This window comes from Scyliorhinus canicula, chromosome 10, assembly GCF_902713615.1.
Source record: "Scyliorhinus canicula chromosome 10, sScyCan1.1, whole genome shotgun sequence".
Lineage (NCBI taxonomy): Eukaryota > Metazoa > Chordata > Chondrichthyes > Carcharhiniformes > Scyliorhinidae > Scyliorhinus > Scyliorhinus canicula.
In genome coordinates, this window is record NC_052155.1 from 5326606 (window position 1) to 5354472 (window position 27867).

Genomic DNA, 27867 nt, shown 5'->3' on the forward strand with positions numbered 1-27867 from the left:
CCGTTAACTATATAATTCTGCAGAATTATTAGATAATGATGGTGAAAAGTAGTAGAACTTTTATCCCAGTAATTTACATACTTTTACAAATACTGTCATTTAAATTCAAAATCCAGACACTGAGTGAAGACAATTCCCTAAGAAAGGATTTGTAAGATTTTTAGGGGTTGGTTTAGCTCACTGGGCTAAATAGCTGGCTTTTAAAGCAGACCAATGCAGGCCAGCAGCTCGGTTCAATTTCCGTACTAGCCTCCCCGAACAGGCGCCGGAATGTGGCAACTAGGGGCTTTTCACAGTAACTTCATTTGAAGCCTACTTGTGACAATAAAACAAAAGGTGAGTTGGGGTTAAGTAGGATGCTCTTTCTAAGAGCTGGTGTGGACTCTATGTGCTGAATGGCATATCCTTCTGCACTGCAAATTCTATGAAATATTGTTTTATGATGCTTAAAAAGCAACATTGTTCCTGCATATTTAGGAGCGTTTTCTTTTTGTATTCTGTTCACACTCCAGTTAGCCCTCTGGCTAAGTATTATATTAAACCCCTCTGGTTTTATTTCAGATTATTTAAAATTAAATGTTTCCTTTTCGGAGTACTTAGATGTAGGCTGACACATCAGTGCAGCAGTGAGGGAGTGTTATATTCACCTGAGGAAGGAGCAGTGCTCCGAAAGCTCGTGTTTGAAACAAACCTGTTGGACTTTAACCTGGTGTTGTAAGACTTCTTACTGGAGTGTTATATTGTCAGAGCTGCTGTCTTTTGGATGATATGTTAATTTGAGGGCCAGTCTGCTTGTTCAGGTAAGCACAAAATATCTCTTTCAAAAGCTGGAAGATCTCCTTGTGCCATTTGCTATTTGTTTAATTGATTGCTGTTTTTACCTTTTATTGTTGATTGCACTTCAAAGGTAATTAATTGACTGAAACACAGTCAAATGTCCCGAGGATGTAAGTTCTCTGCTCCAGTCCTTTCCGTCTTTTCTTTCATCCCCCTTTTACTCTTTTTTAGGACTGTTCTTGGTGAGTAGAAGACTGGGAGGAGATTTGATAAAGGTGTTCAAAATCATGAGGGGGCTGAACAGCGTAAACAGGGAGAAACTCTTCCCGTTTGTAAAAGAATGAGAGGTCACAGATTTAAAGTGATTTACAAAAGAAGCAAATGTGATGTGAGAAAAATCTTTTTCACATAGCAAGTGGTTGGGGTCTGGAATGCGCTGCCTGGAAGTGTGGTGGAGGCAAATTTGATGGAGGAATTCAAGAGGGCGTGGAAACAATGTGCAGGAGAATGGTGCTCAGTGACACGATGGGCCAAATGGTCTCCTGTGCTGTATCGATTCTCTTTCCCTGCTCTTTCGCATTCTCTTTTTTTCCTCCTCAATCTCCTCTTTCCTGTTTTACCCTGTCCTCTTCCTTCCTACCATCATTTATTTTGACCCTGCCCCAATCCACCTCTCCTGATTTGCCAAACATGATTTCCCTTTCATAAATCAGTGCGAATCTGTTTAATCGTTTGATGATTTTCCGAGTGCCCTGTTAATCTTGGCCCTAATAATAGATTCTAACATTTTGTCTATGACTGATGTTTGACTAGCTGGCGTATAGTTTCAGAAATATAAACAGAAAATTACTCTGCATCTTTGGAGAAGAACAGAGGGCGAGATTCTCCCAACGGGAGACTAAGTGCCGACGCCGGAGTGAAAACGGAGTGTTTCACTCTGGCGTCAGAGGCCACTCCTCGCCCCCTATTCTCCCACCCCGGGGGGTTAGGAGCGGCGCCGCGTCATTTACGCGCGCCGGGCCTTGGTGCCGCGTGAATTACGTGGCAATGACGTCACCCGCGCATGCGCAGGTTGGCCGGCGCCAACCCGCACATGCGCAGTTGCCATCCTTCCTGCGGCCGCCCCGCAAGAAATGGTGGAGTGATCTTGCGGGGCGACGGAGGAAAGGAGTGCGTCCTTCAGAGGCGCCGATCGGTGGGCACCAATCGCGGGCCAGACTCCTTTTGATCAGTGAAGCCGAAGGGCCCGTACTGCGCTGTAGTGTTCTATGTTCTATGTTCATCTTACTGTTATCTGCAAACTTGAACACATTGCCCTTGGTCCCCAACTCCAAATCATCTATGTAAATTGTGAACAATTGTGGGCCCAACACGGATCCCTGAGGGACACCACTAGCTACTGATTGCCAACCAGAGAAACACCCATTAATCCCCACTCTTTGCTTTCTATTAATTAACCAATCCTCTATCCATGCTACTACTTTACCCTTAATGCCATGCATCTTTGTCTTATGCAGCAACCTTTTGTGTGGCACCTTGTCAAAGTCTTTCTGGAAATCCAGATATACCACATCCATTGGCTCCCCGTTATCTACTGCACAGTATAAATTCTCACTCCACAGTATAAATATTTCCCACTTTCTCTGTTAGCTTTGACAAAGAGACATCGTACTCGAAACGTTAGCTCTTTTCTCTCCCTACAGATGCTGCCAGACCTGTTGAGATTTTCCACCATTTTCTCTTTCGTTTCAGATTCCAGCTTCCGCAGTAATTTGCTTTTATACAGTTTTTTTCAAATTTCTAGGGGTACACATCTCCAAAAATCTGTCCTGGTCCAGCCACGTCGACGCTACCACCAAGAAAGCACAACAGCGCCTATACGTCCTCAGGAAACTAAGGAAATTCGGCATGTCCACATTATCTCTTACCAGCTTTTACAGATGCACCATGAAAAGCATCCTATCTGGCCGCTTCACAGCCTGTAATGGCAACTGCTCGGCCCAAGACCGCGAGAAACTTCAGAGAGTCGTGAACACAGCCCAGTCCATCACACAAACCTGCCTCCCATCCATTGACTCCATCTACACCTCCCGCTGCCTGGGGAAAGCGGGCAGCATAATCAAAGACCCCTCCCACCCGGCTTACTCTCTCTTCCAACTTCTTCTATCGGGCAGGGTCTCATAGAATTTACAGAATGGAGGCCATTCGGCCCATCGAGTCTGCACCGGCTCTTTGAAAGAGCACCCTACCCAAGCTCATACCTCCACCCTATCCCCATAACCCAGTAACCCCACCTAACATTAAGGGTAATTTGGACCCTAAGGGCAATTTAGCATGGCCAATCCACCTAACTTGCACATCTTTGAAATATGGGAGGAAACCGGAGCACCCGGAGGAAACCCACGCACACACGGGGAGAATGTACAGACTCTACACAGACAGTGACCCAAGCTGGGATTCGAACCTGGGACCCTGGAGCTGTGAAGCATTTATGCTAACCACTGTTCACAAACAGACTCAAAAATCAAAAACAGCTTCGCCCCTGTTGTGTTCTGCTGCTTCGGATAACACAGGCTGCTACTTGATGTCTTGAGGTGTGGCAGCTTCAGCACCTCAGAATAGTTCGAAAAGTAATCGATGATTAAGATATAGTCGCGACTATTCACGTTGAATAGGTCAATGCCAACTTTGGACCAGGGAGAGGTCTGTAGGTCATGTGGTTGGAGCGTCTCCTTGCTCTGCGCTGGTTGGAACCTCTGACAGGTTTTGCAGTTCAGGACCATGTCTGTGATGCCCTGGTTGATGCCGAGCCAGTAGACAGCTTGCCAGGCCCTGCGTCTGCACTTTTCTACGTCCCTCATGAATCTTCCGCAGCATCATGCTCTGGAGACGTAGCGGGATGACTATCCTGTCCAGCTTGAGCAGAATGCTGTCGATCAGCATCAGTTCGTCCTTGATGTTGTAGAATTGAGGACATTGCCCTTTCTGCCAGCCTTTGCTGAGGTTGTGGATGACTCGCTGCAACAGGGGGTCTTTGGCCATCTCTTCTCGGATGAGAACGATCTTCTCATCTGTTGCCGGGAGAGTGCTTGCACACAGTTATACCTGCAATTCAATGTGCTGGATGATCTCCAGTGGTTCACAGCGTGAGGTGACGGAGCGGGACAATGCATCAGCAATGATGAGCTCCTTGCCAGGTGTGTACACCAAATTGAAATCATACCTCCGGAGTTCGAGCAGCATTCTGTGCAAACGAGGCGTCATGTCGTTCAGGTCCTTTTGGATGATATGGGCCAGAGGCCTGTGATCCATCTCAACAGTAAATGTTGGCAAGCCGTAGACATAATCATGAAATTTGAGGATGCTGGCGAGAAGACCTAAACGCTCCTTCTCAATCTGCGCATACCTGGTCTCAGTGGCTGTCATTGCCCATGATGCGTATGCTACTGGTACCCAGGATGACATGTTGTCTCTTCGAAGCAACACCACCCCAATGCCATCCTGACTCGCATCTGTGGATATTTTGGTCTGTCGGTCTGGGTCAAAGAATGCAAGGATGGGTGCAGTGGTGAGCTTGGCTTTCAGCACCAGCTAGTCTGTTCGGTGCTCCGCCTTCCACTCAAAGGCGGTTGATTTTTTTCACCAGGTTGCGTAGGGCCGTGGTGTTTGTTGCCAAATTCGGGATGAACTTGCCAAGGAAATTGACCATTCCCAGGAAGCACAGTACTGCCTTCTTGTCCTCTGGGACTTTCATTGCCTCGATGGCTTTAATTTTGTCTGTGTCCGGGCGCACACCGTGTTGCAAAATCTGATCGCCCAGGAACTTCAGCGTGGATGTCCCAAAACAACATTTGGGCCTGTTTAGCTTGAGTCCATGTTCATGTATGCGTTGGAATACTTTCTTGAGTCGCAACACATGTTCCTCTGGGGTTGTGGACCAGATTATGATATTGTCAACATAGACACAAACCCCTTCTATTCACTCCATCATCTGTTCCATGATGCGATGGAAATTCTCTGATGCCGAGACAATGCCAAATGGCATTCAGTTGTAGCAGAATCTGCCAAAAGGCATATTGAAGGTGCAGAGCCTTCTGCTGGATGGATGCGTCCAATTTTGTGAAGAGGCGCGCGTGTGCCATCTCACTCGTGATTTCTTCCCTCTTCGGGATGGGGTAATGTTCCCGCATTATGTTTTTGTTTAGATGCTTGGGGTCAATGCAGATGCGTAGATCCCCTGAAGGCTTCTTTACGCACACCATCGAGCTGACCCAGTCGGTTGGTTCAGTGACCTTGGAGATGATGCCTTTTTGTTGTAGACTCGTGAGCTCTGCCTTCAGGCGCTCTCTTAGTGGAGTAGGGACACGTCGTGGTACGTGGACCACTGGCTTGGCATCATGCCGCAGTAAAATCTTGTACTCGTACGGCAGCGTGCCCATCCCGCTAAATACATCTGGGTACTGGGTTAGGATGTCGTCGATGCTGGCTTGAAGATTTGAATGGGACGGCGTCTTGGTGTAGACCATTTGAATGAGGTTCAGTTGCTTGCAGGCATGCGCACCTAGCAGGGACGCCCTGTCTGGTTTAACAATCTCGAAGCGTAAGCTTGCCTGTGTAGGTCGGCTGGTCACCTGCAGATGACAGGACCCCAGTGCCTTGATTGTGTTTCCATTGTAGTCCAGGAGTTTGCAGACATCTGGAATGACTGTGGGGGGCTTCTTGATTCTCTTGAATCCACCTGAGAAATCAGGTTGGCGGAGGCACCTGTATCCAGTTTGACCTGGGTGGGGCAGTGGTTGACCTTCATCACTGCATGCCATTCATCCTCAGAATCCACGGCCAGGATTGGTTTGACTCACGATGTGTCCGGTGTGGCGTATTCGCACTTCGTAATCATGCCCACTCGGTAAGTGTTGTCCAGGTATTCATCATCTGGATCCATCGCACTGCCTGGATCAGAGTCATGCATTCAGTGCTGCACACTACTGATGCGCCGCTGTCGGAATTGGGAGCGCTGGCTCCTGACTGGTGGTGCAGATCTGCCTGGGCTGCATAGTGGTTTGGTTTCCCACAGTTTAAACAGTGTTTGCCGCTTACAGGGCAGTTTTTTAAAAAATGGGCGGTGCCGCAGTTCGCACACGCCATGACGTCGTCGTCATGACGCTCAGTGCCTCGTTGTGCATGCGCAGTGCGGTTCTCGGACATCTGCACCTGCGCAGTTTGGTTTTCGGCTGCTTCGTGTTCCCGATCGCATTGCGCATACATCAGGCCCCGGGAAGAGCGCACAAAATGGCCGCTTTCGTCAATGTGGAGGCGCTGCATCCAGGAGATGGCCTGAATACCCTCTACCTCATGAGAGGCTTGTTTTTCACTTTCTGCTGTTTTGTACTGTGAATAGCGATTTTTAGAGTGCTCATGCACAGTACACGTTTTAATCGTGACTGGCAGGGTCATGTGCTTGATTTTCAATAATTGCTCTCGCAGAGGATCAGCGTGGACTCCAAAAACGATTTGGTCTCTGATCATGGAGTCAGTGATATCACCGAAGTTGCAGGTTTGCAGTAGCAGTCTGAGGTTAGTTAGATAGGAGATGAAGAATTCATCTTTACCTTGCATATTCTGCTTGAAGATGTAGCGCTCGAAGATTTTGTTGCTGTCCACCTCGCAGTGGCTGTTGAATTTGTCCAGGATGGTTTGGTACTTCATTTTGTCCTGCCCTTCGGAAAAGTGAAAGGAGTTGAAGATCTCTATCGCATGGTCACCCGCAGTGGTGAGTAGAAGAGCTATTTTCCGAGCATTGGTCTTGCCATTGAGGTCGGATGCTTCCACGTATAGTTGAAATTTCTGCTTGAATGATCGCCAGTTGGCAATAAAATTGCTGATGGTCCTGAGCTGTTGAGGAGCCTGAATCTTGTCCATTGTGCCTATATTCAGTAACTGGTTGTCACGGATCTTGCCGAGTTGAACTAAATAGATTGAACAGTTACTCCTGGTATCATGTTGTGCTCTGCTGCTTCGGATAACACAGGCTGCTACTTGATGCAGTCTTAACTAAAGGATGCTCCAGACTCTGAAATTAGTTCAACGTGTTTATTGAACTATTAGCACAGTTCTCAAAGGAGTTCGACTCTCTGCTAATCTAACTGTAGTAACTCAGTCTAACTGTACCAGGTTGCTCTAAGCCAAGGGCTAGGGTATGATGCTGCTGATCAACCCTGTCTAACTCTCCAGATGTCTGTCTGTGGAAAGAGACAGGGTGTGAGTGCCTCATCCCTTTTATAGTGTTTATGTCATGCCCCCCCTGTGGTGATGCCACCTCTAAGTGTCCTGACTCTCCATTGGTTGTGTCCTATTCTGAGTGTTCATTGGTTGCATGTTTGCATATCATGACATTCCCCATTGTTACCAGACTCCTAAATGTCTCTTTTGTGGGCTGACCTGATTAACAATACACCCCTGTGTGCTTCAACCGATGCTGGTGTCTATGTATTTACATTGTGTACCCTGTGTTGCTCTATTATGTATTTTCTTTTATTTTATTTTCATGCACTTAATGATCTGTTGAGCTGCTTGCAGAAAAACGTTTCACGTGACAATAAACAAAATCCATCCAAATCCAAATTTCCTTTAACCACCACCCTCTCTGTGCTGCACAAACAATGCACTCTCAAATGTTTTTGGAATGTCTAGGCAATTTATTTAAGTGATTCTTTTATTTTTTTTGTGCAACCACAGATGCATGATAACCGAAAGGAGCTGACTTGGTCTCAGCATATGTGGGAGGTTTTGGATTGGGGCACATTCGCACTGCAGAGAGGGATTGTTTTCCACATTTACATCCTTTCAAAGTTGTAGTGCCCTGGTTTTGACACTATACTCCTGTGCAAACTAGTGCTTAATTTTTAAAAAAATTATAACTTCCTAAACTCTATAAAGCCCAGGAATCCCATATGCCATTTTACCACTTTCTTGAGCTGCCCTGACACCTACGATGTTCATATTTAGCCCCAGGTCTTTCTGTTCCTGCACTGCCTTTGGAATTGCAGTTTGGTTTATTTACCTCTCCTCGTTCTTCCTACTTGCATTTTTCAGCATTAAATTTTATCCCCCATATGTCTGATCTGTTTAGGTCTTTTTGAAATCTGCTATTATTTTTCTCACGGTTTACAATACTTCAGGCGTTGAGACATTTTCAGAATTTGAAATTGCATCCTGTACACCCAGGTCATAAGGAAAGATAAAGAAAACCATTGTCATAGCATGGACCCCTGGTGAACATCACTGCATACTCTCTCCAATCAACTGCCACTACTCTCTGTCTCCTGTCATTCAAACAACTTTGTATCCATGCTAACACTCTCCCTTTTATTCCACTCAGTCCCAAATGCTACCTCCACTGCCCCCGCACCTTCAAGGCCAACACCACCACTGGGTTCAAGGATTGCATTGCCGGCGAGAATGGCAGAGATGTTGTTAGCAATGTCCTTAAGCTTGCTCCCCTACAAGAAGCTGCCTCTGCTCCAAAAAAGCCCTCTTGATCAGCTGCGTCTTCCTCGCCCAAACAAACCCAGAGATCAACCGTTAACCTTTTTCAAGAACATCTTCAGGACAAAGATTGGGAGCTTCTGAAATACAATCAGGAATCAGCAGCACTGTAATCTTTACTGTCTGCACTCGTCCCGCCAGCGACAGCAGCAGCACATCCCACCTCCTGAAGTTCCCCTTCATCTGCTCCACCAGCCGAGTCAAATTCAACTTGTGCAGCTGCGCCCAACCACTCGTCGCCCGAATTCCCAGATATCTAAAACTCACCCCCACTACCTTAAACGGCAGCTCTCCTGCTCTCTGGTCTCAATCATGAACACCTCGCTCTTTCCCAATAGATCAGAAATGTATTACAAGAAGTCGTCAGCGTACAGAGTTGCCAAGTGAACTCTTATTGGTAGAGACATTGCCATGGGGAATGCAACAATTAAATGATGACTCCGAGTTAACAACCAAGCTTTCTTTAAATTCAAACAAGTACAGTTGGCTGATTAGTCAAGGCATTGCCCTTGGAAGTGAACCCGGTATTCTCCGGGACCTCTGTATTCTCCGCCTCCACTGGGGGCAATTCCCAATGGCGACGTTTAATTGTGCTTTTAAAAATCGAGAAACAGGCGTTGTGGCTGATGAGGGAGAGAGAGGAGGTAGAACTCGGAGAGGCTTGAACTTGGGCTGCTGGCCTGGACAGAGACTGGGGCTGTGTCCAGGCATGGAGACCACCGATGACGCCCAGGCGCTTCTGCTCTTCCACGGTGTGGGGCTGCAGGTCCGGCAGTCCCCCTCCAGTCTTTTCCTGCTCATGGCAGCCTTCTTCTTGGGGGGGGAGGGGGGGGGGGGGTGGTTGGGGAACAGAAAACAAACAGTGTTATACCCGGGGGATGGGTAGCTAGTAGTTTCAGTGGCCAAGGCACCCGGCCATGGTGGCCAATATGGGTACCTGTTATACAGGGTGGGGGATTCGGATGCCCTCCAGGTCATACAATCATAGAAATTATAGTGCAGAAGGAGGATATTCGGCCCATCAAGTCTGCACCGGCCCTTGGAAAGAGTGCTCCACTTAAGCCCACACCTCCACCCCCATAACCCAGTAACCCCACTTAACCTTTTTTGTTTGGACACGAAAGGCAATTTAGCGTGGCCAATCCACCTAACTTGCACATCTTTGAGCTGTTGAAGAAAACCGGAGCACCCGGAGGAAACCCACGCAGACACGGGGAGAACATGCAGATTCTGCACAGTCACCCAAGCCGGGAATCGATCCTGGGACTCTGGAGCTGTGAAGCAACAGTGGTAACCACTGTGCTACCGTGACGCCCTGTTGGTGGGGTTGGGCGGTAGGGTTACACGTGTGTGTGGGACGAGAGTTGGTGCCAGGGGCACAGTGCTGCCTACTCTCCCTGGCTGCCCTGAAGGGGTTGTGCAGTTTTTTCTGGCACTGCTGGCCAGGCCGGATGTTGTTGCTTGTGGTGCTTACAGTCTCTGCCTCCTGCACCCAGGCACAATGAATAGCGGTGGCTGGTGGCCCCCTTCCTGTGCCCGGGCTACAGCGTGGCCCGCCTATTCTCTATGGTGTCCAGTAGCATCTCAAGCTCGGCGTCCTTGAACCTCAGGTACACTCTTCTTGCTGTCCTCTTGTTGGTTAGGATGGTGCGTATCGGGAGCGAAGTGGGTATATGCGGCTGCAGCTTGTCAGCTTCATGAGTGTCAATCGCGAATCTGGCACCATTTCTCATTGGAATTGATTGTGTTCCACGTGGCACTGGTGCTAGCCCCTCAATGGGCGCTGAATCGGTCCAAGTGCGGCGCCAGTTTTGCTGTCGTAGAAGTTCGGGAATCCTGTCCCGGCGTCAACACTGTGGGCGAAATTCTCCCAAAACGGGAGAAATCGTCAAACTGCCGTAAAACCCGGGCGGGTTTTACGGCATCGCGCCCCTTCCCGACGAGGGACCGATTCTGGTCCCCCGTCGGGGCTAGCAGCCCGACGTCGGAGGCTCCGACAAGTCGGGCTTAACGAAAATCGTTAAGCCCACTTGTCGGACTTAGCGCCGGCTGACGCGTCATATGACGTCAGCCGCGCATGCGCAGGTGGGAAGACTCCACCCGCGCATGCGCGGGTGACGCATCGCGTTTTTGCGCGAAACCCGCGCATGCGCGGTCCGGGTTGCCCCTCAGCCGCCCCGCGTATTGATACTGCGGGGCGGCGGAAGGACAAATAGTGCGCGGGCATCGGGCCCGCTGCCCGCGATCGGTGGGCACCGATCGCGGGCCCATGGCACCCTTGGCACGGCCGTGGTACTGCCGTGCCAATCGGTGCCATGGTTATTTTTTTCCAGGTGGTCACGACGTTTTTACGAACGGCAGGACCAGGTGTGTTTGCCGTTCGTAAAAAGGTCGTAAAGGGCTGGGACTTCGGCCCTTCTAACAGCTGTGAATCGCTGCCGGCCGTAAAAAAAACGGCGGCAGCGATTCGTGTCGGGATTTCGGCGGGGGGGGGGGGGAGAATAGCGGGTGGGCGTCAAAAAAGTCGGGAAGGCCCTCCCGCTATTCTCCCACCCGTCGTGGGGGGGGGGAGAATTTCGCCCTTAGTCTCAGGAAAGGTGAATTCTGCCAAATGTATGCACATGTTCATTATGACTGCAAAGATGAAATGAAAATAAAATAACAAGTCAGTAGCCTTGCAGGACACAGCTCTTTAAGCAGCCATCCAAGTACTTTTTACGTGTTGTGAAAGTTTCTGGCAGCGCATTATTTTTCTTTCTTTCTCCCACAGGCAGTGGGTTCCAGGTCCCTACGACCCTCTGGGTGAAAGGTGTTACCTCATTACCCCTATAATCCTTCTATCAGGATGAGGGTTTGAGGGTTTCCGCAGCAAATGACCTGAAACAGTGATGTTAGTGATGATAGGATATGTAGTAGGAAGCTCTTCTCAAGGTCAAATTTGACACAAAGTTTATGAATAACCTGGCTCAGCCTCAGTTAGTTGTCAGGGAAAGGAAAGGAGCTGGTAGCTGGGAATGGAGTTTGTAGAAAGACCAAGTACAATGGCTTGGCCTTCTCATTATTTAATTAGGAAATTTCTTCTTCCAGTACTGAATATCGAACAAGCAGTCTGGTAACTTAGTAGGACGAGTGGTTGAGTTGTTTGAAGTGCTGGTGAAGTAGAGCTGGGTGTCAGCAGCATTCATGTAAAACCTGATATTGTGCTTTTGGGTGATGTGATTGAGGGGCATATGCAGATGAGAAATAGGCAGAAGCCAAAGATAGATCCTTGGGGAACATCCAAAGTAATGGTGTGAGAGCAGAAAGAGAATTGCTGCGGGGATTCCCTGGCTATTGATTGCTTTTGGTTTGGAAAAGGATTCCAGGCCAGGGTTTAGAGAACTCCAAAGTATATCATGGAGATCACCTGACCCACAACTTTTATTAGATTGTGGTATGGGGAGCACACGGCCCACTCCACAGGTGTGGTACAGCTGAAATGGAAAAGTATTTTTAAAAGCAAAACAATGTTTATTCTATGAACTCAGTTAACTTTTTAAAGACATACAGTGAACATCTTGGCAACCATCAATTCAAATACAACCCCCAAAGAATACAACAGTCTGGGTAATCCTTAATCTTTCCTTTTAACATCCATGAGACAAAAAACCCTTTTTAAAAGAAGTGCATCACATTTAAATTCTCTACTGAGAGCAGTTATCACTCTGAATTCACCAAATGATCTAGAGATAGTCTTTAGATTGCAGAGAGATCAAAATTACACCTTCTTTGGCTGGCTGTAGCTCCGACACTAAAACAAAACTAAAAAACACAGACACCCAAGCTTTTCCTCAAATTGAAACTAAAAAGCAGAGCCAGAGCTCAGCTCCACCCACACTCTGACATTACTGCAGCCACTTGAGCAGACAAACATTTCTCTAAATAACATTCCCGTGACACGTCCCCCAAGAAAAAAAAACCATCAACTTCAGGATGGTTTCATTTTTCACCTTTTCACTATCCTTTAAGAAATGCAGACAGTAAATATACTTTTTTGTTTCAAAAGGCAACACACACAAACAGGTGTAATAACATAGTCCATTTTTGTTCTTCCTCCAACTGGAAACCTTCTCAATTGACAGTCTCTTTGAACATGAAGGTCTTTGCACGATCCATCCATTTCCCTACGCCACGGCATTTCTCTTCAAAGTCAAATGCTTTAGTTCAATCTGATCACAGAGATCCTTGTAATTCTCCAACACAGGAGCATTGGTTATCACAGCTGTCAGACAGCCTGTTGAAACTCCGCTGTCCACTGAAATTTTCGACGTTTCTTCAGCAAGACCATCAGTGAAGCAACCATACTACTAAAATTTGGCACAAATTTCCGGTAGAATCCGCTCATGCCAAGAAATCGCATTATTTCCCTTTCTGTCGAGGGTATTGGGAAACTCCCCAATAACTTTTGGTTTCACATCCCTTGTGACCATTCGACCCTGGCTGATTGTACGACCAAAGAAAGTGACTTTGGCTTTTCCAAATTCACTTTTGGCTATGTTTATTACCAAACCCTCCTCCTGAAGTCGATTGAATAACTCCATTGGATGTTTTAAATCTTCTTTCCATGTCTGGCTGAAAACTACCAGATCGTCGATGTATACCACACAATTGGGTAATCCTGAAACAACTTTGTTAGTTAAACGTTGAAATGTGGCTGGGGCATTTTTCATGCCAAATTGCATAACTTTGAATTGGTATATACCATCTGGAGTCACAAAACCTGAGATCTCCTTTGTCCTTTCGGATAAAGATACCCGCCAGTAACCTTTAAGTAAATCCAGTTTGGAAATGAAAACTAATTGTCCCACCTTCTCAATGCAATCCTCCAAATGTGGAATAGGATAAGAGTCCGTTCTTGTAACTGCGTGAACCTTTCTATAGTCCACACACAACCGTTGGATACCGTCCGGTTTTGTTACCATCACTATGGGTGAGCTCCATTCTTCAATTATGCCATTTTTAAGCATACTCTCAATTTCTTTGTCAACCTGTGCCAATTTTAAAGGGTTAAGTCTATATGGATGTTGTTTAATTGGAACAGCATTTCCCTCATCTACATCATGTATAGCCATTTTAGTGCTTCCCAACTTATCTCCACAAACTTGCCCATGTGATATCAATAACTCTTTCAGGTGAGTCCGTTTTTCCTGTGGAAGGTAACTCAATAATTTATTCCAATTTTAAGAACATCCTCGTTTTCCAATTTAATTTGAGGCATGTCAAATTCACAGTCATCTGGATTTGGTTCGTCACTTTGAGTTGGAATCATTAAAACCGCCTCCTTTTGCTCTCCTTCCCTTTCAAAGTACCTTTTAAGCATATTCACATGACACACTCGGTGAGTTTTCCTTCTATCCGGCATTCGTACTACATAATTCAACTCACTTAATTTCCTTTCAATCTGATAAGGTCCACTAAACCTAGCTTTTAAAGGTTCACCTACAACTGGGAACAATACTAAAACTTTATCTCCACTGGCAAAACTACGAACTTTGGATTTTTTGTCCGCTGCCCATTTCATCACATGTTGTGCACCTTTTAAATGCTGTCTAGCCAATTCACCTGCTCTATTTAATCGTTGCCTAAAATTTGACACGTAATCCAAGAATGTAAATTCCGACTGCTCACTCACCAATTTTTCCTTAATCAATTTAAGTGGTCCTCTTACCTCATGACCAAAAATTAGTTCAAAAGGACTGAATTTGGTTGACTCAGTACGAATGGAATTCCTTTATCCCAATCCTCTGGATAATCTTGACAATAAGCCCTTAACATTGTCTTTAATGTCTGATGCCACCTTACTAACACTCCCTGCAATTCTGGATGGTATGCAGTTGATTTAAATTGTTTTATTCCTAAGCTATCCATAACTTCTTTGAATAACTTGGAGGTAAAATTTGACCCTTGATCCGATTGTATTTCTGTGAGTAGTCCATATCTAGTAAAGAATTTAAGTAACTCCTCCACAATCTTTTTAGCTGTAATAATGCGTACTGGAATGGCCTCTGGAAACCTAGTAGACATATCCTTTATAGTCAAAAGATGTTGATTCCCACTTTTCGTTGTAGGAAGAGGTCCTACGCAATCAATTAGGACCCTTGTAAAAAGTTCCTCAAATGCTGGAATGGGTATTAATGGTGCTGGTTTTATCACTGCTTGAGGTTTCCCTATCACTTGACGTGTGTGACATGATTGACAAAATGCAACTACATCTTTATGTAGTCCAGGCCAATAAAAATGTTTTTGAATTTTAGCTTGAGTTTTCCTAACTCCCAAATGATCTCCCACGGGTACCTCAAATGCTTCTCGGAACACCCCCTTCCTATACCCTACCGGCAATACCACTTGATGAACTTCTGCCCACTTTTCATCCGCCTGCACATGTAAAGGTCTCCATTTTCGCATCAAGACAGCACTTTTACAGTAATAACACTCCGGTACACACTCCGATTCCTCTTCCGTGTATGCTTTCTGATACATCCGGTTTATTTCTACATCTTTCTGTTGTAACTCCGCCAATTTTCCTGAACTAAAAATATTTGCCTCATCCTCTACCTGTTCTTTTCCAACCATCTGATCAAAAATCGTTTCTGATAATGGCACTTCACCTTTATCTTCACTGTCTGATTTCTCCTCTTGTCTTAACCTGTGACTTTGCTACCTTGTTACTACACAATCCGGAATAATCCCAGGATATTCGTCCTTCAACACTTCAGTTGTCTGATTTTCCACTGGCTTATCAACCACAGTAGGCATCACTCCCACCTGCGATCCAGCTAAGATAAACTGTATTCCTGGACAAAATAGTTTCTCTATGACTTCTACTACCACTTCATCACTCTTCATTGGACTTTCCAACTTTATCTTATACAATGGAACACTACTCTTCTCACCCTGAATTCCACATATTACCACCTTTTCTGGCAATATTCCTCCCAAACTACATAACTCTTCATTTCTTACCATCAAAGATTGACTAGCTCCCGTATCTCTTAAAATTGTGACTGCTTTACCTGATCCTCCTGATACATACGAGTAATCTACCCACACAAATAAATTCTTCAAACAGATCTGGCGCCTTCTTATCAATCACTTCTTGATCAGGCTGTACAATCTTTTTCACTTACTTCGCTTCACTTGGGCTTTCCTTTGCCTCTTTAACAAACCCCACTATCGTATCCTGTTTTACCATGTCAGCCTTCCCAGTGCTTTTCTTCAACCGCCAACACTGTGACTTTACATGGCCTAGTTTATTACAGTGAAAACATTAGAAACTTTTCATGTCTCTTCCACCCTCCTGGATTTCCTTTTTAATCTGAGGTACACTCTCCTTATTATCTCCCATCAGATCACCTTTACTTTTACCACTTGAGTATTTCTCATGTCCCCAGTTTCTATCCCTCGCAGGCTGAAACTGATGTTGTAAACCAAACAGTGATTCATGAACTAATTCATAATCATCTGCCATTTCTGCTGCTAATCTCGCAGTTTTAACCCTCTGCTCTTCCACATGAGTTCTCACTACATCAGGAATTGAATTTTTAAACTCCTCCAAAAGTATAATTTCTCTGAGAGCTTCATACGTTTGGTCTATTTTCAAAACCCTTAGCCACCTATGAAAATTACTCTGTTCGATCCTTGCAAACTCCATGCATGTTTGATCAGTTTCTTTCCTTAAATTTCTAAACCTTTGTCTGTAGGCTTCAGGCACTAGTTCATATGCACCTAAGATGGATTTTTTTCACCTCCTCATACGTCTCAGATACCTCCTCTGATAGTGATGCAAACACTTCACTAGCTCTACTGACCAACGTTGTTTGAATCAGTAATACCCACATCTCCTACGGCCATTTCATTTGTTTAGCTACCTTCTCAAATGAAATTTAAAAGGCTTCTACCTCCTTCTCATCGAGCCTTAGCAATGCGTGGACGTACTTAAAAAGATCCCCACCAAGCCCTCGACTGTGAAGCGCTTTTGCTTCATCCTCATCACTGTCCTCCAACTGTACGTTTTTCTTTCCATCCGCCAATCTTAACTGACTGTCCTGTTTCATGGCCATTTTCCGAAGTTCAAACTCTCTCTCTCTTTCCCTGTCCTCTCTCTTTCTTTCTTTTTCCTCTCTCTCTCTCTCTTTTTCCCTGATTGTATTTCCCTTTCTCTTTCTTTTTCTTCTGCTCGGGCCATTCTTTCTTTTCTCCTTTCTTCTCCATCCTTTTTTCTTCTTCTCTATCTCTTTCTCTCTCTTTTTCTTTTTCCCTGATCTGTATCTCCCTTTCTCTCTCTTTTTGTTCTGCCAGGGCCATTCTTTTCCTCTCATTTCGTATTCCAGCTGCTTTAATGCTTTTTCATGTTCAGGTTGCTTGGTTGCTTGGTTTGTAACTGAAATTTTGCCATTTCTAATGCGTCAGACTGTATCTCAGGCAAATTGAAATGCTCAGCTATCGCCGTTAGTGAGGAAGTGAACAAACGAACAAGGTGTACTTTAGGACCATGCGGATTGAGTGTTCAAGACAGGACAAAAGGATTCAGCCAAAAGCCTGTTTGAAACCATCGGGGGAAGGGGAGCTTTTGCCTCGTGGTAAGCATGGGGCAAAGGATGATGGGATTACAAAGGCAAAGCGACCAATTAAGATATAGAGCCAGGTCAGGAGGTGTATAGAATGACCAATGGGAAGCTTATATGTGAATCTTACTGTGATTTTTGAATATATCAGCTAAAGCTCTTTTGTATTCTGTCTCTTTGGTCCGGAGGGCTGCAGGAGACAGCATGTGGGTCCTGCAGCTCTATGGATTAATGCAGCCTTGCAAGTGAGTCGATTAAATGATATTATACCTGCAAATCCATCTCGATTTAATTGAATCTAGACTGACTGCGAATTAACCAGGAATTAACATTAGTACCTCATCATTTCTTACCTTGGCAAGTAATGTTAAATGCAATGTATTTGCCAAATCTAACAGTCTGTTTTTAGTCTCTGTCCGTAAGGCACTGCGTGTGACCATCTCCCCCCCCCCCAAAAAAAAAACCACACCTGAAAAGCTACCACAATTAAGCTCACTAAGCCAACCCAATAGATAGACTTTTATCCCGGATGAGCCCCCAATTTGTTATGGGCCAGGGTTTAGAGAACTCCAAAGTATATCATGGAGATCACCTGACCCACGAGTTTTACTAGATTGTGGTAGGGGAGCACACGGCCCACTCTGCAGGTGTGGTGCAGCAGAAATCTAAAAGTATTTTTTAAAGAAAAACAATGTTTAGTCTATGAACACAATTAACCTTTTTAAAACATATAGTGAACAGCTTAGCAATCGTCAATTCAAATACAACCCCAAAGAATACAACACTCTAAGTAATCCTTAAACTTCCCTTTTAACATCCATAAGACAAAAAAATCCTTTTAAAAGAAGGACATAAGGTTTAAATTCTCTGAGTGAAGTTACCACTCTAATAAATTCACCAGCAGGTACCCTGATCCATATCAAATATCAGGTTTCTAAAGAAGATGATGGGGTTACGTTCTGCTTTGTTCATTTAAAGTTGCTGGAGTTTTTTTTAGTCTCAATTCTAACTTTATTCTGAAATCTGTCATGTTTAATTCTCTTTATTGACCAGCATAATATTCTTTTAGAATCTTATCTATCCTGTTGCACCTCAGTTTCCTATGTATTTATGATCTTCAATGCGCTTTTTTTGTGTTGGGGAAGGGTTTTGCCTCTTGGTTTAAGCACGGTGAGGTTGATCTTTCAAAATATGATTATTTTCAGTGCATTGTATTTACTTTATTCTCTTTCTCTGATTCAGATATAGACAAAAGTTTCCAAGATGCCGTCACACGGTAAACTTGTGGTGCCTGACGGTTTGAAGTCTCTACTGGAGGCATTAGGCAGAGCTGTTGTGCAAGACCAGCCAGACAATATTCAGCAGTTTGCCTCATCATATTTCTCAGACTTGTTGCAATTTAGAGAAGGTTTGTGTTTTGCCTCATTTATATTTATGTGGAATAAATGTAAAGATTTCAGATATAATTAAATTTAATTTTTGCACGGGCAAATGTAATACAGGTCAGCTTTTTATTTTCCATCCGTTGTACAGGGAATCCCGCTCTTGATATATGTGACCTAGTGAAAATGTTCCACTTGAGCAGAGGTAAGAAAATCAAAGAATTTACTGAATAGGGAATATAATGCTTAGTTTTTTTAGTTGCATTGGTTAAGAGTGTGGTATGGTGTTGTTTTCCACTATTTAAACTGTAAGCAAGAGTCTTCTGGAAGATGGGTTTGCAGAATGCTTTGGGATAATTTGTTGTGGAACACGTGAGAGATGAAGAGATTTTAGATCTTGCACTGTACAATCAAGCAGATTTAATTAGTGATCTCATAGTAAAAGAATATCTGGGAAAAAGTGATCATAACACAATTGAATTTCATATTAAATTTGAAAATAACATTGCAGTCCCAAATAAAAAGCTGAACATTAAACTCAAGTACATAGGTTATTGTGGAGGCTCTGGTAAGGCTAAAGTTGATTGAAATGGTCAATAAAATGCTTCCATAATTAAAAAAACAAAACTTAACAAAGATCCATCAGTGGCTTACAGAGTAAACACTTCAGCTTAATGACCTTTCATCAGAACTGGTGAAAGGTCATTGAGCTGAAACTTTAACTGTGTGTGTCTCTGTCTCTCTCCTCATATTCTGCTTAACCTGCTAATATTTGCAGCTTTTTCTATTTTTATATTAGCAATGTATCTAATTTTGGCGATACAAAGTGGGTTGGGAATGTTGGGAATGTAAGCTGTGTGGAGGACACAAAGAGGCTGCAAAGAAGACAGGTTAAATGAGTGAGTAGCAGGGTGTCAGATGGAGTACAAAGAGGGGAAATGTGAGGTTATTAAATTTGGTAGTAAAAACAGCAGAGTTTTTAAAAAGGCATGAAATTTGAAAATGTTGATGTTCAAGAAGACTTAGAAGAGTTTTACAAGGAACACAGAAAGTTAGCATGCAGGCACAGCAAGCAACTGGGACTGCAAATGGCATATTTTGACCTTTATTGCAAAGGGGTTGGAATACAAGAATGAGGAAATCTGGCTGCAATTGTACAGATCTTTAGTTAGACTACATCTTGAATGCTGTGTGCAGTTTTGATCTCTGCATCTAAGGAAGGATAGTGAAAGTTAATTTGATTGGCTCCTGGGATGAGAAGATTACAGTCATAGTTACAGAGTTTTACAGAACATTAAGAGTCCCTTTGGGCCATTTTCCTTTGATGTGAGGTTGAGTAAATTTGGTACATATTCTCTGGAGTTTAGAAGAATGTGAGGTGATTTAATTGAAACATGCAAGATTTTGAAGTTAGATACTGATGTTTCCATCGGCTGGATAATTTAGAACATGGTGGTGTAGCCTCAGAGTAAGAGGTTGATTGTTATGGCTGAAATAAGGAGAAATTTCTTTGCTCAAAGGGATGTGAATGTTTGGAATTGTCTTCAATGATTGATATATTAAGAAATTACTGCACAAAAAATTCACTGACTTTCAAACCAGTGAGGCAGACATTTGACAGTAGGAAGAGGAGATGAGAAAGATGAGAGCAAGTTTGGAAATGGTTCCACTTTAGTTTGGATAGTGTAGCTGATAGCAAATAAATGATAACTACACGGTAAACCTTGTGAGGTCTAAAGGATCCTGTTTGGCATCTTATGATCCGTGTTTGGAAACTGCCTTCTTTCATTTCTTTTGGTTTCCAGATAAGGTCCTGAGGTGAAGTTAATAACGGGAGAATATATTTAAATCCTTGTTTTCCTCTTGTGTTCGTGCCGTTATGAACGCCGCCGCATTTCACGATGGCACAAAACGGGCACAGGGACGACTGATTCTGGCCCCCACAGCCTCCAGCCTCCCTTCCCGGCACCAAATGGGCGCCGCGCCAACCCGTGCATGCGCAGTTGGGCCGCGCAAACCTGCGCATGTGCGGGGGACTTCTTACGCGTGCCGGCCCTGACTCAACATAGCGTCGGTGTTCAGGGACCGGCTGCACAGTAACGTAGGTCCGGGGGTGGGGGGAGAGGCCGGCCCCATCAGAGCCCCCCTCCCCCGGGGACGGAACCCCCCTTTCCCCCACAGGCCGCCCCCCGATCCTTCACTCAGAGTTCCCGCCAGTAGCGACCAGGGGTGAATGGCGCCGGCGGGACTCTGTCGTATCCGCGCGGCCACTCGGCCCATCCGGGCCAGAGAATCGGCAGCCCCGCCGATTCCAGCGGCCCGCGGCCAGTGCCGGTCAAACACGCCGCCGCAAATGCCGCCGATTCCCCGCATCTTGGTGAATCGCACACCGGCGTCGGGCCGCGGTTTTCTCTGGTCCGGCGCGGGACTCGGAGAACCGCCCCCTTAAGTGTTTATTGGAATTTTAAATTTTTTTGCAAAACTATGCGTGAAGCAAAAAGATAGCAATAGGTGTCCGTGCGCAGCACAAAACAGTCATTACAAAGTTAGGAGCCATAAGATCGGGGAGCAAATGCCCAACCAGTGCCCTCCATGGATAAATGACCTGTTTGCACCTAAACAGGATACAAGCAACATGACCTGTCATACCCACAGTTACATGATAAAACGACAGAAGGAGAAAACACTATCCTGAGAACCCCAGTGCTAAAGGGGAATTGACTAACCTTACAGCGCAATTTAAACTCTTCTCCAGTTCCAGATTGGAACAGGCAGCCATGCTATATTCAAGATGGCAAAAAACAAGGATAAAGTCAGAGAGAGGCACAATCAAACCTACATTATCAGCCCAGGATCTCCCATAGAAGAAGTAAGAAGAGAGCAAGAACAAGGACTGGAGCTTCATAATCCCATCCCTCAGACCCAGATCCAACAACAAAACAGATATCGAACTACCAGCCACAGTCCCACCCTCAAAAGGGTAACAAGATACCATTGGGACAAGAACCAAAGGAATATAGTCTGGTCCCAATTGAAAAAAAACAAAAGGGGGTGTGGGGTGTGGAGAGACCCACTCACTGGGATGGGAGGGCTGTCAGAGTAGCCCCTAGACTGAGGAGCGGCTCTGTCCACCGGGAACTGCAGTAACCCCTCCCCCAAGACCTTCCAGAAAGAGCCAACATAAAACCATTTTTGTTTGTCCATGTCGCCGAGGCCCACCTTCTAACACCACTGCAACTAGCCCACAAGGGCACCAATGCTAAAATAAATAAAGTAAGAAGTCTTACAACACCAGGTTAAAGTCCAACAGGTTTGTTTCAAACACGAGCTTTCGGAGCACGGCTCCTTCTTCAGGTGAATGGGGTCCCCATTCACCTGAAGAAGGAGCCGTGCTCCGAAAGCTCGTGTTTGAAACAAACCTGTTGGACTTTAACCTGGTGTTGTAAGACTTCTTACTGTGCTCACCCCAGTCCAACGCCGGCATCTCCACATCATGGCTACCATTGACACCGCAAACTGCCGGCTCAAAGTGGAGAGGATCTCCAGGAAGATCGCGCATATAGACACTGACATTCAGTTTCTACAAAGATGCAAAAAAGCAGACCCATTCACCTGAAGAAGGAGCCGTGCTCCGAAAGCTCGTGTTTGAAACAAACCTGTTGGACTTTAACCTGGTGTTGTAAGACTTCTTACTGTGCTCACCCCAGTCCAACGCCGGCATCTCCACATCAAAATAAATAAAGGCAAGGTCCCTAATCCTCTCAACATCAGAAGAATGAAGCAGAAGAGGAAGAACTTTCAGAACTATCCTCTTGGATCTACAATATTACGACTAGATGAGAACCGGCCAACCAACTGCCACGTGGGCCCTATCCAACTCCCAAGAGGAATACTGGTCACTGCCTTTGAACCTACCCCAATTCCTCACCTCTCCAGCTATAGGCCACCCACATTGCACCTCCCCAACCCCACGGCACCCCCAAGGGAGGTGCGCCCCGCCCAAGGAGCAACAGGATACTGACCGTGTACCATGCCTGGCCAAGCAGCAAGAAAAAAAAGGAATGGGAGAACTGGCCCCAAGGACTACCATGACATCCTTATCCTCATACCCCTCCAAAGCTCAGCCAGTCCAATCTCGTACAAGACACAGCACCTAAAGAAACCCTCCTGACAGGGCCCACCTGACCAGATATACCGCCAGCCACCAAAAAAAAAGGATATTTAGACCGGCTTCACCCAGAAAAGCTCTGATAGTAAATAGAACAGTCAAAGAGTGAAACCTGCAGCAGTAGAAATGGCTGACTCCCCGCTAAAGGGGATTCCAACAAACCCCAGTCCTCAACAGAATGCACAGGTCCATTTGGGCCTGGAGGACAAAAAGACCCATCCAAAAAAAAATTTGGTCTGACTACTGGGGACCTTTCTCGAACATAGCGAGGCCAGAGCTAACCTCATCCACTCCCTAACCTCGCACTAACTCTACTCATCATCCCCCCACCAAAGGATATATTGGGATAAAGAAACTTTGCACAAATCCTGCAATCAATATGAAATGAAATGAAAATCGCTTATTGTCACGAGTAGGCTTCAAATGAAGTTACTGTGAAAAGCCCCTAGTCGCCACATTCCGGCGCCTGTTCGGGGAGGCTGTTACGGGAATCGAACCGTGCTGCTGGCTTGCCTTAGTCTGCTTTCAAAACCAGTGATTTAGCCCTGTGAGCTAAACAGCCCCTGCTGTTTATATTATGCAGCTGAACATAATATAAATCCCTATTAATTCAGAATACTTGAATATTTAATACCCTGTAGGCAGATAAAATGACAACATTAACAGACAACAACATGATTGCCAGGGAGTAAAGTCCAGGATAACAACTGAGGAGCGAGGTTGTCATCAGAATAAGACCACTCCACTGGTGCACGAAGAAAGCAGACAACTAGGATAAAGAAGGATCTGAAATGGTGAGCACACTTCAGGATCTTCCAAGGATTCCAATGATCAGAACATGAGCATCATTACTTCCAACACACTGACTATGGGCAGGGTGGCATTTATGGGCAGCACGGTGGCACAGTGGTTAGCACTGCTGCCTCACAGTGCCAGGCTTCCGGGTTCAAATCCAGCCTCGGGTCACTGTCTGTGTGGAGTTTTTTCCTTCTCCCCATGTCTGCATGGGTTTTCTCCGAGTGCTCTGGTTTCCTCCCATAGATCAAAGATGTGCAGGTCAAGTGGATTGGCCATGATAAATTGCCTGTTAGCATCCAAAAGGTTTGCTGGGGTTCCAGGGATAGGGTGGGGGCGTTCTTTCTAGATGGGGTGTTCTTTCCATGGGTCGTGCAGACTCAATGGGCCGAATGGCCTCCTGCTGTACTGTAGGGATTCTATGACTCGACTGAGCCCAGGCGATCAACAATCTAGGCTCCCGCAGGGAGGGGACAGTCCAGCCAGCTCAGGCAGCTCTAAATCCATTCGACCGACATCAGAACACACCACACAGAGCTAGAGGTTGGAGGCCAACCCAGCTCCAGGCCTCGGAGACAGGATTGAATGTGCTCCATCAAATTTGAGCTGCCCACTCTTCAGGTTGAGACTGGCGAAAAATGACATCCAATTCTCAAACTCGGCTGGGAACTTCCCCACCATCTCACCAGAGACATCCAGCTCAGCAGGGTTCCTCATTGGTTCCCCCCGTTCTCAACAGAATCTCTTGGATCGAACGACAGGCTATGCAACAGGAACTAAACCGTGCAGAGGCTGGCTTACACCAAAGAGTCTCCTCTCTGTCACAAGAACCTCCTCAAGCACCGCCATTGCCCCCACAAAGACTCCTTGCAAATCCTGCAATTGGGCTTTGATGTCCTTCACCGAGGAGCTAAGACATTCAGAGAGATTAACTTTATTGCTAGCAGCCATCACCCACCAGTGAACACCGTACTGTTAGTGAAGGAATTCTCTCAAAAGCAGCTGCACCACCAAAGACAGGCCCCACCCCAACTCGCTCCAGCCACCATGAAGCAGCGAAGATCTCACCTTGACTGAATAGTGCTGAAACATTGCTCAACAACTCTCGGTACATAGCATAAACTATGAAACTAAGAAAAGACACAAAAAGAGATGTGCACAAGGATAAAAGCAAAGATTTGAAAGATGAGCAGAGCCAGAACTCATGAAAATGCAATGCTCACATCACACAATCCCCCATAGTGATACTGTTTTTAAATTGCAGAACGGTATTAGCTATTCTGAATAGTGGATACTATTGGCTACTATTCAGTCCAGTTTTTCATTTTTCTTCCAGCCTACTGGCCGACACAACTTTACTGTGTTTTGGTCATCCAACTGTTGCTTGTTCTCTGACCTATTCCTGAGACCTACAACTGTTGCTCAGCGCACTGCTTTTGAATAGTATTACAAAGCTTTAATAGGAAAAAATGCCTCCCTATCCATTAAGGCTATGGGCGCGATTCTCCCAAAAAATGACTAAGCTGAATTCTTCCCTCCTGCCCACCACAAGATCGCCATGGGCGAGACGCAGATCTGATAAAGGTCCATTGACCTCGGGCCGAAATTTCCGGATGCCGGGTGGGCGCGGCCGGAGAATCCCGCCCTAAGTGTAACTTTGGGCAGGAAGTGGCAGGGTGGCACAATGGTTAGCACTGCTGCCTTACAGCACCAGGGACCCGAGTTCAATTCTGCCCTTGGGTGACTGTGTGGAGTTTGCACTTTCTGGCAGCACTGTGGTGCAGTGGGTTAGCACTGCGGCCTCACAGCGCCGAGGTCCCAGGTTCAATCCCAGCTCTGGCTCACTGTCCGTGTGGTGTTTGCACATTCTCCCCGTGTTTGCGTGGGTTTCGCCCCCACAACCCAAAAATGTGCAGGGTAGGTGGATTGGCCACGCTAAATTGCCCCTTAATTGGAATAAATTAATTGGATACTCTAAATTTATTGAAAAAAAGAGTTTGCACTTTCCGTGTCTGCGTGGGTTTCCTCCGGGTTTCCTCCCACAGTCCAGAGATAGAATTTTATCATAGAATTTTTTACAGTGCAGAAGAAGGCCATTCGGCCCATCGAGTCTGCACCAGCTCTTAGAAAGAGCACCCTACCCAAGGTCAACACCTCCACCCTATCCCTATCCCCATCCCCGTAACCCCACCCAACACTAAGGGCAATTTTGGACACTGAGGGCAATTTATCATGGCCAATCCGCCTAACCTGCACATCTTTGGACTGTGGGAGGAAACCGGAGCACCGGGAGGAAACCCACGCACACACGGGGAGGATGTGCAGACTCTGCACAGACAGTGGCCAAGCCGGGAATCGAAGCTGGGACCCTGGAGCTGTGAAGCGATTGTGCTGTCCACAATGCTACCGTGCTGGTTAGGTGGCTTGGCCATGCTAAATTTCACCCATTATCCAAAAAGATTAGGTGAGGTTACTGGGTTATGGCGATAGGGTGGAGGTGTGGGCTTAAGTAGGGTGCTCTTTCCAAGGGCCAGTGCAGACCCGATGGGCCGAATGGCCTCATTCTGTACTGTAAATTCTATGATTATATGCAATGATGTTTGATGAGCTTAGTTTGATATATAATAATGTACTCGATAGTTCTTGAAATACACTGGCCCAGAATTTTTCATCTTGTTGCACCTTTTTGAAAAAAAACCAAAAAAAACATTTGCATTCACCCCTGGTCTCTAGAATGAAACAAAATGAACTTAATGCATTCTATGCTCGGTTTGAGCAGGTAACCAACAAACCGCTGTTGAGTGCCCCAGCAGCCCATAATTCACCCATACCCACCATCACAGTTTCCGAAGTCAGATCGGCCTTCCTGAAAGTGAACCCACGGAAGGCGATGGGCCCGGATGGGATCCCTGGTCGTGCACTCAGAGCCTGCGCATACCAGCTGGCAGAGGTATTCACAGACATCTTTAACCTATCCCTACTCCACTCCGAGGTCCCCACCTGCTTCAAGAAGACCACCATCATACCGGTACCAAAGAAGAACCAGGCAACATGCCTCAATGATTACCGCCCGGTGGCCCTGAAGTCAGTTGTAATGAAGTGCTTCGAGAGGCTGATCATGAAGCGCATCACCTCCATACTCCCGGAACGCCTTGACCCACTTCAATTTGCATACCGTCGCAACCGGTCCACATCAGACGCCATTTCCCTGGCCCTACACTCATCCCTAGAGCATCTCGAAAACAAGGACTCCAACATCAGACTCCTATTTGTTGACTACAGCTCCGACTTCAACACCATAACCCCAGCCAAGCTCATATCAAAGCTCCAAAACCTAGGACTTGGCTCTCCACTCTGCAACTGGATCCTTGACTTTCTGACCAACAGACCACAGTCAGTAAGAATGAATACCAACACCTTCTCCACAATAGTCCTCCATACCCGTGCTCCGCAAGGCTGCGTACTTAGCCCCCTACTCTACTCCCTGTACACACACGACTGCGTGGCAAAACTTGGTTCCAACTCCATCTACAAGTTTGCTGACGATACAGTCATAGTGGGCCGGATCTCGAATAACAACGAGTCAGAATACAGGAGGGAGATAGAGAACCTAGTGAAGTGGTGTAACGACAACAATCTCTCCCTAAATGCCAGCAAAACTAAAGAGCTGGTCATCGACTTCAGGAAGCAAAGTACTGTACACACCCCTGTCAGCATCAACGGGGCCGAGGTGGAGATGGTTAGCAGTTTCAAATTCCTAGGGGTGCACATCACCAAAAATCTGTCCTGGTCCACTCACGTCGACGCTATCACCAAGAAAGCACAACAGCGCCTATACTTCCTCAGGAAACTAAGGAAATTCGGCATGTCCACATTAACCCTTACCAACTTTTACAGATGCACTATAGAAAGCATCCTATCGGGCTGCATCACAGCCTGGTATGGCAACTGCTCGGCCCAGGACCGCAAGGAACTTCAGAGAGTCGTGAATACCGGCCAGTCCATCACACGAACTTGCCTCCCATCCATGGACTCCATCTACACCTCCCGCTGCCGGGGGAAAGCCGGCAGCGTAATCAAGGATCCCTCCCACCCTGCTTACTCACTTTTCCAACTTCTTCCATCGGGCAGGAGATACAGAAGTCTGAGAACACGCACGAACAGACTCAAAAACAGCTTCTTCCCCACTGTCACCAGACTCCTAAATGACCCTCTTATTGACTGACCTCATTAACACTACACCCTGTATGCTTCAACCGATGCCAATGCTTATGTAGTTACATTGTATATCTTGTGTTGCCCTATTATGTATTCTCATGTATTTTCTTGAATTTTGTTTAATTCCCTTTTCTTCCCATGTACTGAATGATCTGTTGAGCTGCTTGCAGAAAAATACTTTTCACTGTACCTCGGTACACGTGACAATAAACAAATCCAATCCAACAAATCCAATCCAAATGAAGTTTCCTGCATTTAGCTCATTTGTATGTCTGTTGGTGCAAGCAGTCGCATAAAAGCAGCTGAACCAGCAGGAAATTTCAGTATAGCCTTTAAAATTCAGTCTTTAACTTCTGCAGTCAGATCATTGAGGTATGTG

The 27867-nt window shown here is 45.9% G+C and overlaps 1 protein-coding gene across 5 annotated transcripts in view; it reads left to right on the plus strand.

Annotated features, from left to right (window-relative positions):
- The window catches only part of LOC119972206 (uncharacterized protein YMR317W-like), a 106118-nt gene that overhangs the window by 30978 nt on the left and 47273 nt on the right, over positions 1 to 27867 (plus strand). For all 5 annotated transcript variants that reach the window (XM_038808554.1, XM_038808552.1, XM_038808553.1 and 2 more), the window contains exons 3-4: positions 18168 to 18333; positions 18459 to 18512. In XM_038808554.1, the coding sequence (XP_038664482.1) occupies positions 18189 to 18333; positions 18459 to 18512 (199 nt within the window). In that variant the 5' untranslated portion in view covers positions 18168 to 18188. The remainder of the gene's footprint in view (positions 1 to 18167; positions 18334 to 18458; positions 18513 to 27867) is intronic.